Genomic DNA, 14,892 nt, shown 5'->3' with positions numbered 1-14,892 from the left:
TTGAGACGGGACAGTTGGATTGGGGTACACACGTGCCCATGTACACAAGCACAAGGCAGGTCTCAGACAGAGGAGCAGACAGGGTCCCAAGAAGGGGAGGCTGGAGCCCTCCTCTGGAGGACAGCCTCAGGACACAGAGAAGAGAGTGCCATTTGAAGGAGCCACACCGACTCTGCTCTTTCACTTGGGACTGTGCTGAGATGAGAAGAGGCAGAAGCTGGAGAGAAGGAACACCAAGAAACTGCAAGGGCAGGATGTCACAAAGCAGGATGTTTGACTCAAAGGCAAGAGTATCTGGAAATGTATGGAAGGGTTGGATTAGCAAGGCCATGGTCCCATCTTCCACCACAGAGCAATCATGGGACATTTTCTCATGGATGAGTAAGCGCATACAAATGATTAGTCTTATATCTAATATGTAATTAATATTTCTGCTTCAAATATCAACATGAATTTTTAAAATAACATAAGCTTAAAAAGCACATGGTGAAATTACATCTTTATATTTGATTCAGGAAAATTACTCAGTAGATACAATGGCCCTGGGTGGGAGAACCTTTGTAACAGTAGGTGCATAGTCAGCAAAATCTTATGTGGGCCAAAAAAAAAAAATGGACTGAAGGGTTTGATTGATGTGATGACAATAATTTCATCCAAATGAAAATTGAAAAATAAAATGGTTTATAAAAATAAACCATTTCAATGAAGTCAGAAATTAAATGGACTTGATAAAACTCACTCTTGAAAGTAATTTCTCAGCAAAATCTCAATTAGTGGTGGCACAATTCTGATGAAAACTTTCCTGTTCATGGCATGAAGTTAAAGTGACTTAGACCACAGATAAAGACAGGTTGTAACAGGCCTTGACACTGCACGCTGCTGTGCTACCTTGGGCAGATGTGATTCAGGTACTCCATAACCTTTACAAAATTTTTGAAATGCTCCTTACTATCCTCTGAAGTGGCAGTTCACCTGCTACTGTTTGTAGATTTTCATCTGCTCATTTTTGCTTTTTTAAATTGTGAAATACAGGACTTCCCTGGTGGTCCAGCGGCTAAGATCCTGAGCTCCCAGTGCTGGGGGCCAGGGTTCAATCCTTGGTCAGAGAACTAGATCCCACATGTTGCAACTAAAAGTTTGAATGCTGGAACTAAGTGTTTGCATGCTGTAACTAAGACTCAGCGCAGTCAAATCGTAATGCCTGTGGGCGTGCTAAGTCGCTTCAGTTGTGTCTGACTCTTCGAAACCTTATGGGCTGTAGCCTACCAGACTCCTCTGTCCAAGGGATTCTCCAATCAAGAATACTGGAGTGGATTGCATGCCCTCCTCCAGGGGATCTTCCTGACCCGGGGATCAAACCTGTTCCGCCTCTTTATGTCTCCTGCATAGGCAGGTGGGTTCTTTACCACTGGTGCCACCTGGGAAGCCCCAAATATTGATAACTAAATACAAATAAATATTATTTCAATTGTGAAATACTATATATATATATGGAAAAGTGCATGAAAACACATGTGTACCACTTAATAAATAATTATAAATATTTGAATTGTACATCAGCCACAGGTCAAGAAATACAGCACGGCTGGTGTGCCAGAGACTTCGCACAAACCTCCCCAGTACAACACCCTCCCTCCTGCATGACTGCAACCACTGTCTCAGAGGTGGGCTCCCTCAGGAACAGATAAGGTACAAGTGCAAATAGCTTACATGAGGGTGACCCTGGGAAGCCTTCGTGGGAGTGGGAAAGCAGGAGGCCAGAAAAGAATGTTAAGTTGACTGGAATGCATCCCTCTGGGGAACTTAAGCAGTGGGGCAGCCTCAGAGATACCTGCTCCTGGGGGCACCCGACTGGGCCAGCACCAGGGGTAGAGAAAACTCTTGCACAGTCCCAGGAGCCGGATCCTGGAATCCCTGGGCTGGTGAATGTCAGTGAATGTCGAAGGCGCATGCGTGGGGTACCAACACCATCTCTTCCAACCACTGTCCTGACTTTTGTGAAAGACTATGGTGTTATCAGGGACTTCTCTGATGGCTCAGATGGTAAAGAATCTGCCAGAAGTGTAGGAGACATAAACTTCACCAAATATATATAGTCCAGATCTGCATGTACAGGCAAGTGCTAGGGCTTGTGTATGTGGACTACACCTTCAACTTCTAACAGGACTCAGATTATAGTCCTCAGGTCGGCGCAATTAGAATTCTCTATTTCCTCTTTAAATTGACTGTTGATTAATTTTTTGTTGCTGTTGACAAACCAAAAAGAGCTTTTAGAGATAAAAACATAATATTAAAAATTTAAAGCCTAATGAACAGATTCAACAGATTAGACCCATGATCCCTTACAGAATTAAGGAAGGAAAAAATTAATCTTCCAAAGAGCTACATTACTGGCATCAGAAGTAGAAAAAAAATGATATTTACAGTCAGGCTAGCTTTGAGGAGGTCTGGTATGGGCTTCTCAGGTGGCGCAGAGGCACAGTATCTGCCTGCCAATGCAGGAGCTGCAGGAGACATGGGTTCGCTCCCTGAGTTGGAAAGATCCCCTGGAGGAGGGCATTGTAACCCACTCCAGTATTTTTGCCTGGGAAATCCCATGAACAGAGGAACCTGGCAGGCTACAGTCCATGGGGTTGCAAAGAGTTGACACGACTGAGCATGCACAGTTAATGTATTCATATAATACATATGTACATTATGGAGGACCCAATATGGGCAGGAATAATGTTATGCCTCAGTTTTCTTGTTTTGCCTTTAAACATAAATTTTACTTCCTTGGGTTCTTCATAGAATCTGAGATTGGGCACTTAACAGAAACGCATTTTTTAAAATTATTTAAATTTTAAAAATTAATTTATTTTATTTTTGGTTGCACCTGGTCTTCGTTGCTGCGAGTGGGCTTTCCCTAGTTTTGGTAAATGGGGACGACTCTTTGTTGCAGTGCACAGGCTTCTCATTGTGGAAATTTCTCTCATTTCAGAGCACAGGCTCGAGGCACTCGGGCTTCAGTGGTTGCAGCATGCAAACTCAGTACTTGTGACTCTGGGCTCAGTAGCTGTGACTCACAGGCTGTGGAGCACAGGCTCAGTAGTTCAGGTGCCTGGCTTTAGTTGCCTGCAGCATGTGAAATCTTCCCAGGCCAGGGATTGAACCTATGTCCCCTGCATTGGCAGGTGGATTTTTAACCACTGTACCACCAGAGAAGTCCAGAAATGTATTTTCAAATAGTTCTGGAGGCTGGATGTCAGGGTGCCAGCAGCCCTGGTTCAGGGTAGAGCTCCCCGGTGTATGTATGAAGAGAGATTAGGGGCGAATGTTCCTTGCTATCTTGTCATCTCTCCAGTGCTTTGTATACGTACTGAAGCTGTCTGAGTCAGCATTTCTAGTTATTTTTAGCAGGAATGTTGGGCTGAACTATCTGCTTTTTCCTTAATTCTTCAAACTTCAGAACCTCAATTATTATTCATTCTTCCATTGTTTTAGCACATTCTCAGTGAATGCCCACAACATGACTGGCATTGGTGCATCATGCTAAGTAAGCACTGGGAAACAATGGGGAATGTGATGGTCAATTTTATGTGTCAGTTCGGCTGGGGCACAGTGCTCAGATATTTGATGTCAAACATTATTCTGGATGCTTCTGTGAGGGTGTTTTTTTAGATGAGATTAACATTTAAACCAGTGGACTTTGAGTGACGCCAGTTACCCACTCCAGGGTGGGTGGACCACGTCCACTCAGCTGAAGGCCTGCTGAGAACACTGACCTCTCATGAGGGAGAAGGAATTCTGCCAACAGGACTCTGCCCTCGGCCTCCAGCCTGCTAGTCTACTCTGCAGATTTTGATCTTGTCTCTCCACAGTTAAGGACTTCCCTGTAGCTCAGATGGTAAAGAATCTGCCTGCAGTGCAGGAGATGCAGGTTTGATCCCTGGGTCAGGGAGATCCTCTGGAGGAGGGAATGGTTACCCACTCCAGTATTCTTGCCTGGAGAATCCCATGGACAGAAGAGCCTGGAGTCAGTGGGGTCGCAGAGTAGAACAGGACGGAGCAACTAACACTAGTACATTAGTGCTGCCTCCCCAGTTGTATGAGCCCTGTTAACCGAAAAAAGAAAACATCTTGTTGGTATAGGAGCAAAATGGGTTTATTCGGGAACAGCAAAGCATTGCAATTTGAAAAAGAAAAAAGAAAAAGCTGCAGACAAAGCCAACAAACAAAGGAGAGGAATGTTATTTTACAGACAGAAAGGAGGAAGCTGGGGAGGGGTTGTTTTGAACAAAAGTCAACCCACTCCAATATCCTTGCCTGGAAAATTCCATGGACGAAGGAGCCTGGCAGGCTACAGTCCACGGAGTCAGAAAGAGTCAGACACGACTGATCGACTTCATCACTGAAGAAAGTGAGAGTTGAGAGTAATCACTGGTTTTCATTGGCTGAGTAGACTGGGTAATTAATTTCTTGTAGGAGATACAAGGAGAAGGCGATGGCACCCCACTCCAGTACTCTTGCCTAGAAAATCCCATGGACGGAGGAGTCTGGTGGGCTGCAGTCCATGGGGTCGAGAAGAGTCGGACACAACTGAGCGACTTCACTTTCACTTTTCACTTTCATGCACTGGAGAAGGAAATGGCAACCCACTCCAGTGTTCTTGCCTGGAGAATCCCAGGGATGGAGGAGCCTGGTGGGCTGCCGTCTCTGGGGTCTCACAGAGTCGGACACGACTGAAGCGACTCAGCAGCAGCAGCAGGAGATAAAAAGAACACCTTTCATGATGAGATGCGTTAATTGAGGATTCTTGCCTGTTGATGATTCTTCTTGTTGGGGTCTGTAATTGACAGTTTTTCCTGTTCTTGACCCTGAGTGGCCCCAAGGCAATGGCACTTGCTGACTCATCTTTACCTTCAGGCTGGGTCTGGGCGGACTGTGTGAGAGCTTTCCCTTGGCCTTCCCACTCCATTTTAAACAGGTTTCTCTTTTATTAACCCTCACAGCCATTCCTTAAAATAAACCTCTCTATATACACACACACACCCTGTTGATTCGATTTCTCTGGAGATTGCTGATTGACACATGGATCTGTAGACAAAGAATGCCACCTGCCATACCAGTAAGCAAAAGATGTTGAGGCCGTCAAGCCCTTAGCCACTAAAGCCACCCCACTCCCCACACCTGTGTTCCTGAGCAGATTCAGGATGGAGAACATGGAATACTGGCCCTAGATAGTTAGGGTGTATGTATCAAAGGAATGGTTTCACTAAGCTCAGACTGTTGCATTTTCCTATATATAGAAAAGGACTTCCCTGATGGCTCAGCAGGTCAAGAATCTGCCTGCAATGCACAGGTTCTATCCCTGGGTCAGAAAGATTCCCTGGAGAGGGGAATGGAAACCAACTCCAGTATTTCTTGCCTGAAAAATCCCATGGACAGAGGAGTCTGACAGGCTCCAATCCAAAAGGTCGAAAAGAGTCAGACATGACTGAGCCACTAAGCACACACACAAACACAGAATAGCACCAGATTCATGGTGATGGCACCCCACTTCAGTACTCTTGCCTGGAAAATCCCATCGACAGAGGAGCCTGGTGGGCTGCAGTCCTTGGGGTCACTAGGAGTCGGATACGACTGAGCAACTTCACTTTCACTTTTCACTTTCATGCACTGGAGAAGGAAATAGCAACCCACTCCAGTGTTCTTGCCTGGAGAATCCCAGGGAGAGGGGAACCTGGTGGGCTGCCCTCTCTGGGGTCTCACAGAGTCGGACACGACTGAAGCGACTTAGCAGCAGCAGCAGCGGCATTTACTTGAGATGTCTGGTTTACTTTAATTAGCAGTAGTCTTTCCATGTTTGACTACTTCTTTTTTTTTTGGTAGGGGTTGTTTGTTTTTTTGCAAAAACTTCTATACATCCTTGCCCTTTCCTTCCCTCTTCTGAATAATCCCTCATAACCACCTGAGAGGCTAGCTTCCCAGCTTAAGTCCTCAGTAATATCTCCAATAAAACATAATTCTCAACTTTTAGGCTGTGTTTGTTCGTTTGTTTTTTTCAGTCGACGGAATAAAGACTTAATTCAGCCCTCAAACCTCAAATCATTAAAAGCTAGTTGGGAGACTGAAGATAATTGGATGTGTGGGAGCTATGTCGCTTCAGTCACGTCCCACCCTTTGTGACCCCATGGACTGTAACCCGCTAGGCTCCTCTGTCCATGGGATTCTCCAGGCAAGAATACTGGAGTGGGTTGCTGTGCCCTTTTCCAAGGGATCTTCCAGACCCAGGGATCGAACTCCTGTCTCTTAGGTCTCCTGCATTGGCAGGGGGCGCGGGGAGGGGGGGGGGGGTTCTTTACCCCTAGCGCCACCTGGGAAGCCCTGCAAACAAACAAACGACAGCATTCTGTAGGGTGTTACAGAAGCGTCCAGGTCGAGAAAGTCTCTGGGAGGGGTGATGCTCAGACCTGGAGCCGGTGAGGTGATGAGGGGCCGGAGCAGGACGCAGTGTCACGGGCAGGTCACAGGTCAGGTCAGGGGAAAGGTCTCGGCGAGGCCCCTGGCAGGGAGAGTCACCAGGGTCTCGGGGCTGCGGGAGCACGACACGGCCCCGCCCCGACCTCAGGTCGCCCCGCCCCTCCATCCCCGCGCGCTCCGGCCGGTCCCGCCCCTCAACCAATCCCCGCGCGCCGCCGTGGCGTCGCGGCGCCTGCGTGCGGCCTGAGGCGGGTCGGCGGCCCCGGCGCGGGGAACATGGAGGAGCTACTGAAGCGGGAGCTGGGCTGCGATTCCGTCAAGGCTACGGGTCACTCGGGTGGCGGATGCATTAGCCAGGGCCAGAGTTACGACACGGACAAGGGGCGAGTGTTTGTAAAAGTGAACTCCAAGCCGGAGGTCAGGGTCGCCGCGGGTGCGGGTTGGGGGGCGGGGCCGGGCCGAGGGTCCGTCCGGGCTCGCGGGTGGGGGCCGGTCTGGAGTTGGGGTCCGTGTCCGAGCCTGGGCCGTTGGCTGAGGAGGCGCTCGGTCACCCATGTCATCGTCGGGCCGGCTTGGACTTTTTGGGCCTCCGCGGCTCAGCTCTGCGGCCCCTCGAACCCTCGGGAGGTCGGTGCGTGTCCAGGCCGGTCCGGCGCGAGCCTCTGCCACTACTGGGACGCTGTGGATGGTTTTCCTGCGCGACCTAGGTGGCCGCTGCCTTGAAAGTCCATTGTTTGGCGAGTTTTGAATAAGGACAGGTAACAGAAACCCCTTGTCTTGGGGTTTATTTGAACTTGCAGAGATCAAAACCCTTTCTGAGTATTGGCAGTAATGAGGCTTTCGTCCTCAGGGCTAGTGTAACACTCCCGCACTCTGGGCCGCTTTAAACCCGAACATGTGCTTTTCGGGGTCTGGTCTTGGAGGCTGGACGTCCAAGAACGTGGTGAGGCCTCCTATCCTGGTGTGAAGGCCACTTCTCCCCGTGACCCCATGTGGCAGAGGGCCCAGGAGAGCTCTCTGGGATCTCTTACAGGGGCTCTAATCTTCCCATGAGGGCTCCACCCCTGTGGCCTGGTCACTTCCCAAGGCACCGCCTCCTAACACCATTACATTGGGGGTTAGGTTTCAACCTGTGAATTTTCGGGAGCCACATTCAATCCCTAGGGCCACCCCTCCATTCTGTTTATATCCGAACGTTTTCTCAAGTGTTCGAGTATAAAATAGGTGAGCCTCCCTGCTGAAGTTTACTTACTCTGGGATGTCCCTTCTTTGCACGCTTTGGGTGGGTCGTGCCTGTAATGTTAGCTGGGAGGTCCCGGATGGCTCTAGTAGGCAGGGAGCAGGACTGGCAATACCTTGTTTCAAATAGGGCTGAAGGCACTGACCCCAGTACCGGGACCTGTGTGTTGCACACCCTCAGCCCTTCAGAGAATCCCACCCTGCATAGTGTGGGATGATCTCTTTCTGGATAGATGCTGTTCTCTCAAGACCAGCTTTCAACTCTTTGTTCTACAGAGATCAGCTCCATGTCATCCTGTACATCCCTTCTATAGGAATTTGACAAATAACGGTCCTTGAAGTTGCTCTTTTCCATTGGTTTCCCCCTAGCAGTACTAATGTAGTGGAGGTGTCCTTCCTTCCTTTCTATCACAGGCCTTCTCAGAGTTCTTTTTCTATTATGTGGCTCCGTCCTTTTCATGTCTGTATTTTCACTGTCATTAGCATTTGTAATAATTCAAAACTTGGTATGGATTACAGGGAAGCAAATGGTTTCCAGCAATTAAAATGGAACCACTCAGCAGTGCTTTTTAAACGTTGTCTTTCTGCTACTATTTCTTCAAGTTGTTGTTTTTTATTTTGTCATCAGGGTCTATTTTATTTTTGCTAGTCTTCACATAAGTTCTTTCTAATCCTTTGGTAGATAGTTTCAAACAGGTCTCTTTCTAGTTTGCTTGGATAGATACTTGTGTGAGTTATGCAGATGTACCGGCTATAGCAGAAACATTTGCTGATTGTGTGGAAAATAGGACTCTCTTTATGCTTTGTATTTTAGGAGGTGAAATGTCTTCTGGACTCTTCTAAGAGAAGACTACACAGCTGGTTTTCTGTTTTCCTTCTCACTCTCTGCTCGAATGACCTGGTCTGAGTTTTTCCTCCTCATTATGCTTATCTGTCCTTTGCATGCTTGTATATTTGGTTTTCTCTCATGTTCCTCTCCTAAGTCCTGGACCTTTTGTAACTCTGCACCCCAACTGATGCTTACTTTGCCCTGGTCCCACTCTGGAGGAGTGGTTTTAGAGTTAGACACTTAGGACTGTGTGGTAGTAGACACTTCTGTGAGGGAGCCTTGGCTCTAGCTGGGTTCACAGACCCTTCTTCACCTCTCCCTGCATTTTTTTTTTAAATAAAAATTTTTTAAAATTCGATTCCTTACTTTATGCTGCACAGCAGTGCTTTAGTACAAAGTACATCCTGGGCCCAGGTGTGTTCCTTCATCTTCAGAGAATGCTATGAAAATTCTCCTTAAGACACAGTTCTTATCTTACTTCTCACCAACCTTAGCTCCCCAAGGTGGTGTACTAATAATTTGTAAAGTGTTTAGAATGGACTGTGTTAACTATTAGCTGCTAACTCAGTTAATTACAGCAGCAAACCTATGAAATTGGTACCGTTAATAACTCCATTTTACAGATGAGGAAACCAAGGTCACAGAATTAGTAACTATGAGGGATAGAAGTAGAAGAATATCCTGGGTCACTGTTTGTAGTGAACCCAAACTGGAAGCCCAGCGTCCTTCATTGGACGAACACATTTTAGAACCTTTGCTCTACAGAACAGGGATAATAAACTCTCTTGATGCAACAGCATTACAAATGCAGTGTGAAATGAAGAGGCCTGACTGTCTGCCTCTGTGTAGATAACAAAACAGATGGACAGATGCACTGGTGGGGCGGCAGTGTCTGGGCGGAAAGGAGTGCCAGGCGGCTGTCATGTGGATGTGCTGATTTTGGGAGAATTAGAGTTGGATGCTTTTGAGTTTGCAGTTTTCTTCTTATATGTCTGTAGAAATTTTACTCTAAAAAAAAAAAAAAATACTTTAAAGAGGAGGAATTACCTAACCTGGTAAGTTAGGGAAGATTTCTCTGAGAAATAAAAATTTTTATTAAGTTGAAATGTGAAGCATGACAAGGAGGGGGCTGACTTAGCAAAAAGAATGGGGAGGGGTGTTCCACGCAGAGGTGACATGGCATCTGGAGGTCTACAGGCTGGAGGCGGCTGGGGATCTTTGAGGAACTGAGGCTATAATCCAGGAGCAAAATGTGTGTGCCGGCCTAGAAGTGTGGGGGTGGAGCCTGGGTAGGGGCTCAGATGAGGGTGCAGGGGAGTGGGCAGAGCCAGACCCTGTGGGGCTGTCACTCAGGAAGTGGGGTGACAGCTTGGAGTGTGTTCCAGGGTGAGATTTGCCTTCCAAAAGCAGGAGCAAGGACTTTTGAACTAGAAATGGGAAAGGCGATGGTGATGAAGTAGTGTCCGGTGCTAGGAGATGCCATAGGATTTGATGGTCCATTCAGGTGAGAAGTGTCCCCAGCTTGGTGGCACCTACAGTTGAGGGCCACCTGTGCCTGAGGGCCGAGTGGGACAGGATTATGGTTGAGGTCCTGTGCGAGGAGGACCCATGCACAGTCCAGTTGCGCACCAGGCGTAGGTTCCTCCCTCTGGAGAGACGGGGATCAGTGATGGCATACGTGCTCAGTCGTGTCCAACCCTTTTGCAACCATAGCCCGCTAGGCTCCTCTGTCCATGGGATTCTCCAGGCAAGAATGCTAGAATGGGTTGCCACACCCTTCTCCCGGAGGTCTTCATGACCCAGGAATCAAATCTGTCTCCTGCGTTGGCAGATGCGTTCTTTACTACTGTGCCACCTGGGAAGCCCAACGACAACATAAACATACACAAAACTGGCAAGCACAATCCCTTTAATTCCTATGCAGCTTCAGAAGGTATAATCTGCTGTACTGAAAGGCGAAAAAGCTGTCCTTTCTGTTGAGTCTGCAGAGAGCCTTGGTTGTGGTGCTGGAGAAAACATGTCCACACAGAACCTTGCTCTCCCTCCTCCTCCCCTCCCTTGTTATTTCTCTGGCAGGCCAGAAGGATGTTTGAAGGCGAGGTGGCAAGTTTAACTGCCATCCTAAGGACAGGCACAGTGAAGGTGCCCAAACCCATCAAGGTCCTTGACGCCCCAGGAGGTGGCAGCATGCTGGTGATGGAGCATTTGGACATGCGGCATCTGAGCAGGTGCGTCCTGGCAGCTTCATCCCTGGGTGGCTTTGTCCTTCCTCTGAGTGGGAAGCTTGCAGTTGGGGCTACAGTTCTGCAGGATGTGATAGAAGAAACCCGTGACCCCCACACATCCCTGGGTCCTGCAGAATGAGCATCATGTACTCTGAGGGCCAAAGGCAAACAGGAGAGGAATCCTGTGCTGAGATGCTGACAGAGGACTGATGAGATCCTTTTTTGAGGATGCTCCTGTGAGGTCCTCTGTTCCCCCTTGCTTCACCAGAAGAGACTCTCTTCTCATTGCCTCACCTGCTTCATGTCGCTTGAGATCTTTCAGTTAGAGGTGGGTCCCCATTTGTGCCACATGTTTAGTGCCTGCCTTTTGGTTTCACAGTCATGCTGCAAAGCTTGGCACCCAGCTGGCAGATCTACACCTAGACAACAAGAGGCTTGGAGAGACTCTCCAGAAGGAGGCTGGCATAGTAGGTACGGCTGTGGGCCCGAGGGGACAGCCCCCCACCAGACAGAGGAAGACATCTGGCCAGTATGGGTGTGTGGGCAGAGTTGTGCTGCTGCTGTGTGTGGGCAGACCTGTGTTGCTGCCACAGGAAAGGAGTGTAAACCCAAGGCTGCATATTTGGTGTGCAGTAAACAGTGAATACAACTAGTGTGTTGTTTCAAAAATGCATTTGAAAGACAGGAAATATCTCTGGAACTCGAAACTCCATCATATTATAGTTCCTTTGATCTCTCACTCTCCAGAAGAAAGCCTATCTCCAGAAGAAAGCCAGAAAGTTTCTCTGGCTTACCATACCATGCCTTTTCTTCTAGGAACAGTCACACATGAGGCTCAGAATGAGAGCCCTCACGACTGACCTTTTTAGAGAGCCTAGTGTGGTGGTGGCACTGAGGGTGTCTTCCAGGATTTTCATCCTTTGACATTGGATAATTCATGTGTAGCCCAGATGGTTTCTCCGCCAGGCAAAGTAGCAGACACAGCAGGAACAGATGACCAAGAATGTACTGTCCTAGGGGAATTCCCTGAAGATCCAGCGGTTAAGACTCTCCCACTACAAGGGGCACAGATTCGATCCCTGAATGGAACTAAGATCCCTCATGGCATGTGGCCAAAAAATAAATTAGAAAAGACAGCCTCGTCACCTCCACCCACATGTAGTTCAGGCCTTCAGGATTTGCTTTGAGTTTGGGAAGCTGCAGAGGATGACCTTTTACAAGCACAGCGGCTTATCTCCCATAAGTGACAGATGCTAAAGTGGCCACTGGAAGCCATTCTTTGCTGTTGGGTCATGGGGTGGATTCCCTCCTTGTTGGGACACAGGGTTGTTGTCGCTCCTCTGATGCCTCTCCTGGGAAGCAGTGGATGTCCTGGATCGTTGACTCTGATGGGGCAAGCTCTGTTCTGGGCCCTGATAGTGCATGGAGGCCAGGACCCTTGTCTGTCTCTGGAAGAGGACCCGGAGTGGAGAAGGGCACGCTGAGGTCAGGCCTCAGAGCTTCTCTGGACTTCCAGAGCAGGCCCCAGGGGAGCAGGGGGATTGTCATCTCTCTGGTTTCCTTTTGCTCGAAAGGAAGAAGAGATGAGCTGGTGGCACGGCCCTTTGTAGCCCAGTTCGGGTTTGACGTGGTGACGTGCTGCGGGTACCTCCCCCAGGTGAGTGACACCAGCGCTTTGCCCGTATTTCCTAGTCGCGTCAACCATTTAGAAACAGCCTCATTTTTGGTGAAATTTGGTGAACGGTCTTTGCTCCTTTTTTTTTTCTCTGCTAATGAAAGAGGTCGACATGGAGAGTGTCCACCTCACATGTTGCTGCTGCTGCTGCTGCTGCTGCTAAGTCGCTTCAGTCATGTCTGACTCTGTGCGACCCCATAGACAGCAGCCCACCAGGCTCCCCTGTCCCTGGGATTCTCCGGGCAAGAGTACTGGAGTGGGTTGCCATTTCCTTCTTCAATGCGTGAAAGTGAAAAGTGAAAGTGAAGTCGCTCAGTCATGTCCGACTCTTTTAGACCCCATGGACTGCAGCCCACCAGGCCCCTCCGTCCATGGGATTTGCCAGGCAAGAGTACTGGAGTGGGGTGCCATTACCTTCTCCACCTCACATGCTAGGTCAGCTCAAAGGAGCCAGGAAGGACTAACAGGATGCTGGATACCAAGGGGGCTGAAAATAGAAAGTTAAACAGTGTTTGATTTTAAATTGGAGACTCCTAAAGGTAGTGCAATGGAAAGGAACTATAAGTTTGCGTTTTATGATTTTGAGGTTGGCTGCCCTGGGGGTTTCAGCCCAGGGAGCCACACTTGGGGCAAGTGGGTAGGATGGTGGCCATGCCCCCCGAGGAGAAGCAAGCAGCTCCCTGGGAGGGCCACACTGAGTAACCTACAGGGCACTGTCCACTTGGTTCAGATCTTGAGGTGTTGTGGGAGGTTGTCCAGGTGCCTGCTGTCCCTGCATGTCCTCTAGACCCCAGGCTGCCGGGTCAGCTCCCCTGCTTCACACCTGTCCCTGTAGTGGCGCCTCTGGGGGTCAGCCCTCCCAACCCTGGCTCTGGCACCTTCCCCTGAGCTCTGCTGTCACCCACACAGGTGAACGACTGGCAGCAGGACTGGGTCACTTTCTATGCCCGGCAGCGCATTCAGCCCCAGATGGACCTGGTAGAGCAGAGGTCTGGTGACAGGGAGGCCCGTGAGCTCTGGGCTGCTCTGCAGGTGAGTGTCCATCTCCCCGCGCCCTCCCCCCCGACCCCAACCTGTGCCCATCATGTCCTGCAGGTGCTGTGGCCAACGCAGCCACCTTGGTGTGGGTCAGGACAGGAGGTGGGTGTGTCTGTGTACCAACCAGGCACCGGGAGCCACACTCAAAAAAGCCCATGTGTCCCTCCCACACGCATCGATCACTTTGCTGAGGCTGCATTTACCCTGGCAGTTAAAGATCCCCGACCTGTTCCATGATCTGGACATCATCCCAGCCCTGCTCCACGGAGACCTCTGGGGAGGAAACGTAGCGGAGGATTCCTCTGGGCCCATCATCTTTGACCCTGCTTCCTTCTATGGCCACTCGGAGTATGAGCTGGCAATAGCTGGCATGTTTGGGGGCTTCAGTAGCGCCTTCTACTCCGCCTACCACAGCAAAATCCCCAAGGCTCCAGGCTTTGAGAAGCGCCTGAAGCTGTATCAGCTCTTCCACTACTTAAACCACTGGAATCACTTTGGATCCGGGTACAGGGGGTCCTCCCTCAGCATCATGAGGAATCTCGTCACCTGAGCTCGGGAGGGAGGCCGGAGTCCTGGTCCCTAGATCATAACCGGACCCCTGTGGCCAGGCTCTCCTACCCTGGAATAGCTTCAGACCAATTTTCCCAGCCTCGTATATAAAGTATGTGACATCTCAGGAGAAAGCTTTTCTCACCCTAAAGTTAGACTTCATAGCTGGATGCAGCTGCACTAGAAATTGGTGTGAACCAAGGGACCAGTGGAGGGTGGGCTGCATTTAACCTGCAGCTGCCCCAAAGGTAGAGAAGGGAGGTGGCCAGAGTGCCAGGCGCTGCCACCAAGGGCATCTTCCCTCCAGCTCCCCATCTCTGCAGGAGTGACTGGTATCCAAGGTAATGCTTCTTGGTGGGTCAGACTTGATTGTGGACATGAAGGCATTGTCCTGGGAGCACCTCCTGATGACCAGTTCCAAACCAAATACACCCCCTTTCCTCTGTGCCGCCGCTGGACTGCTCATTTCTACAGCTTGTGAGCTGTCGTTCATCGGCACTGTAGAAACCGGTACTACAGCGGTGGTTTCCCTCCTTCAGTCTTGAAGTGGTGAGAAATGTTCACGAATGCCACTGATGCTAACAAATCCTTTTGCGTAAAAACTTGAATAAACTTCAAATGGCTTCAGTGATGTGTGAGACTGTATTTTCCTCATTTACGTTCTCTCCTGTGTATTGGTGCTGTTTGCCAGGAAACTCTCGTAATGTGACAATAAGTACAACTGTTGTTTCTTAAAAAAACACTTTTTTTTTTTGGCTTTGCTCAGTAAGAGAATAGCTCAGAGCTTCCAGATAAGAGCAGGTGTAGCCTGAGGACTTGCTGCTACCAGTTTAACTGCTGTTGTTGTCACCTTATGAGATTTGCTTAATGGTAAA

The 14,892-nt window shown here is 49.2% G+C and overlaps 1 protein-coding gene across 4 annotated transcripts; it reads left to right on the top strand.

Moving 5' to 3' along the window:
• Positions 1-6,707: 6,707 nt before the first annotated feature.
• On the top strand, positions 6,708-14,644 carry FN3KRP (fructosamine 3 kinase related protein). 4 transcript variants are annotated; one of them, XM_005221062.3, is made up of 6 exons: positions 6,708-6,879; positions 10,612-10,758; positions 11,135-11,226; positions 12,330-12,412; positions 13,340-13,462; positions 13,680-14,644. In XM_005221062.3, the coding sequence occupies exons 2-6, from the start codon at positions 10,616-10,618 to the stop codon at positions 14,016-14,018; spliced, it is 780 nt and encodes a 259-aa protein (XP_005221119.1). In that variant the 5' UTR covers positions 6,708-6,879; positions 10,612-10,615; the 3' UTR covers positions 14,019-14,644. The 4 variants fall into 4 exon arrangements, with proteins under 4 accessions (XP_005221119.1, XP_005221120.1, NP_001069867.1 ...); XM_005221063.4 differs by having other exon boundaries at positions 10,607-10,758; positions 14,325-14,644; NM_001076399.1 differs by having other exon boundaries at positions 6,726-6,879; positions 10,607-10,758.
• The last annotated feature ends 248 nt before the right edge of the window (positions 14,645-14,892 follow it).

This window comes from Bos taurus, chromosome 19 (genome assembly GCF_002263795.3).
Source record: "Bos taurus isolate L1 Dominette 01449 registration number 42190680 breed Hereford chromosome 19, ARS-UCD2.0, whole genome shotgun sequence".
In the NCBI taxonomy this organism is placed as follows: Eukaryota; Metazoa; Chordata; class Mammalia; order Artiodactyla; family Bovidae; genus Bos; species Bos taurus.
Note: the sequence above shows the minus strand (reverse complement) of the source record. Positions and strands in the feature narration are given on the sequence as shown.

Coding starts and splice junctions, on each gene's coding strand:
- FN3KRP (NM_001076399.1), top strand. CDS start 6,739: ATGGAGGAGCTACTGAAGCGGGAGCTGGGCTGCGATTCCGTCAAGGCT. Junction 6,880..10,606: donor AAGTGAACTCCAAGCCGGAG/GTCAGGGTCGCC, acceptor TTTCTCTGGCAG/GCCAGAAGGATGTTTGAAGG. Junction 12,413..13,339: donor GCTGCGGGTACCTCCCCCAG/GTGAGTGACACC, acceptor TCACCCACACAG/GTGAACGACTGGCAGCAGGA.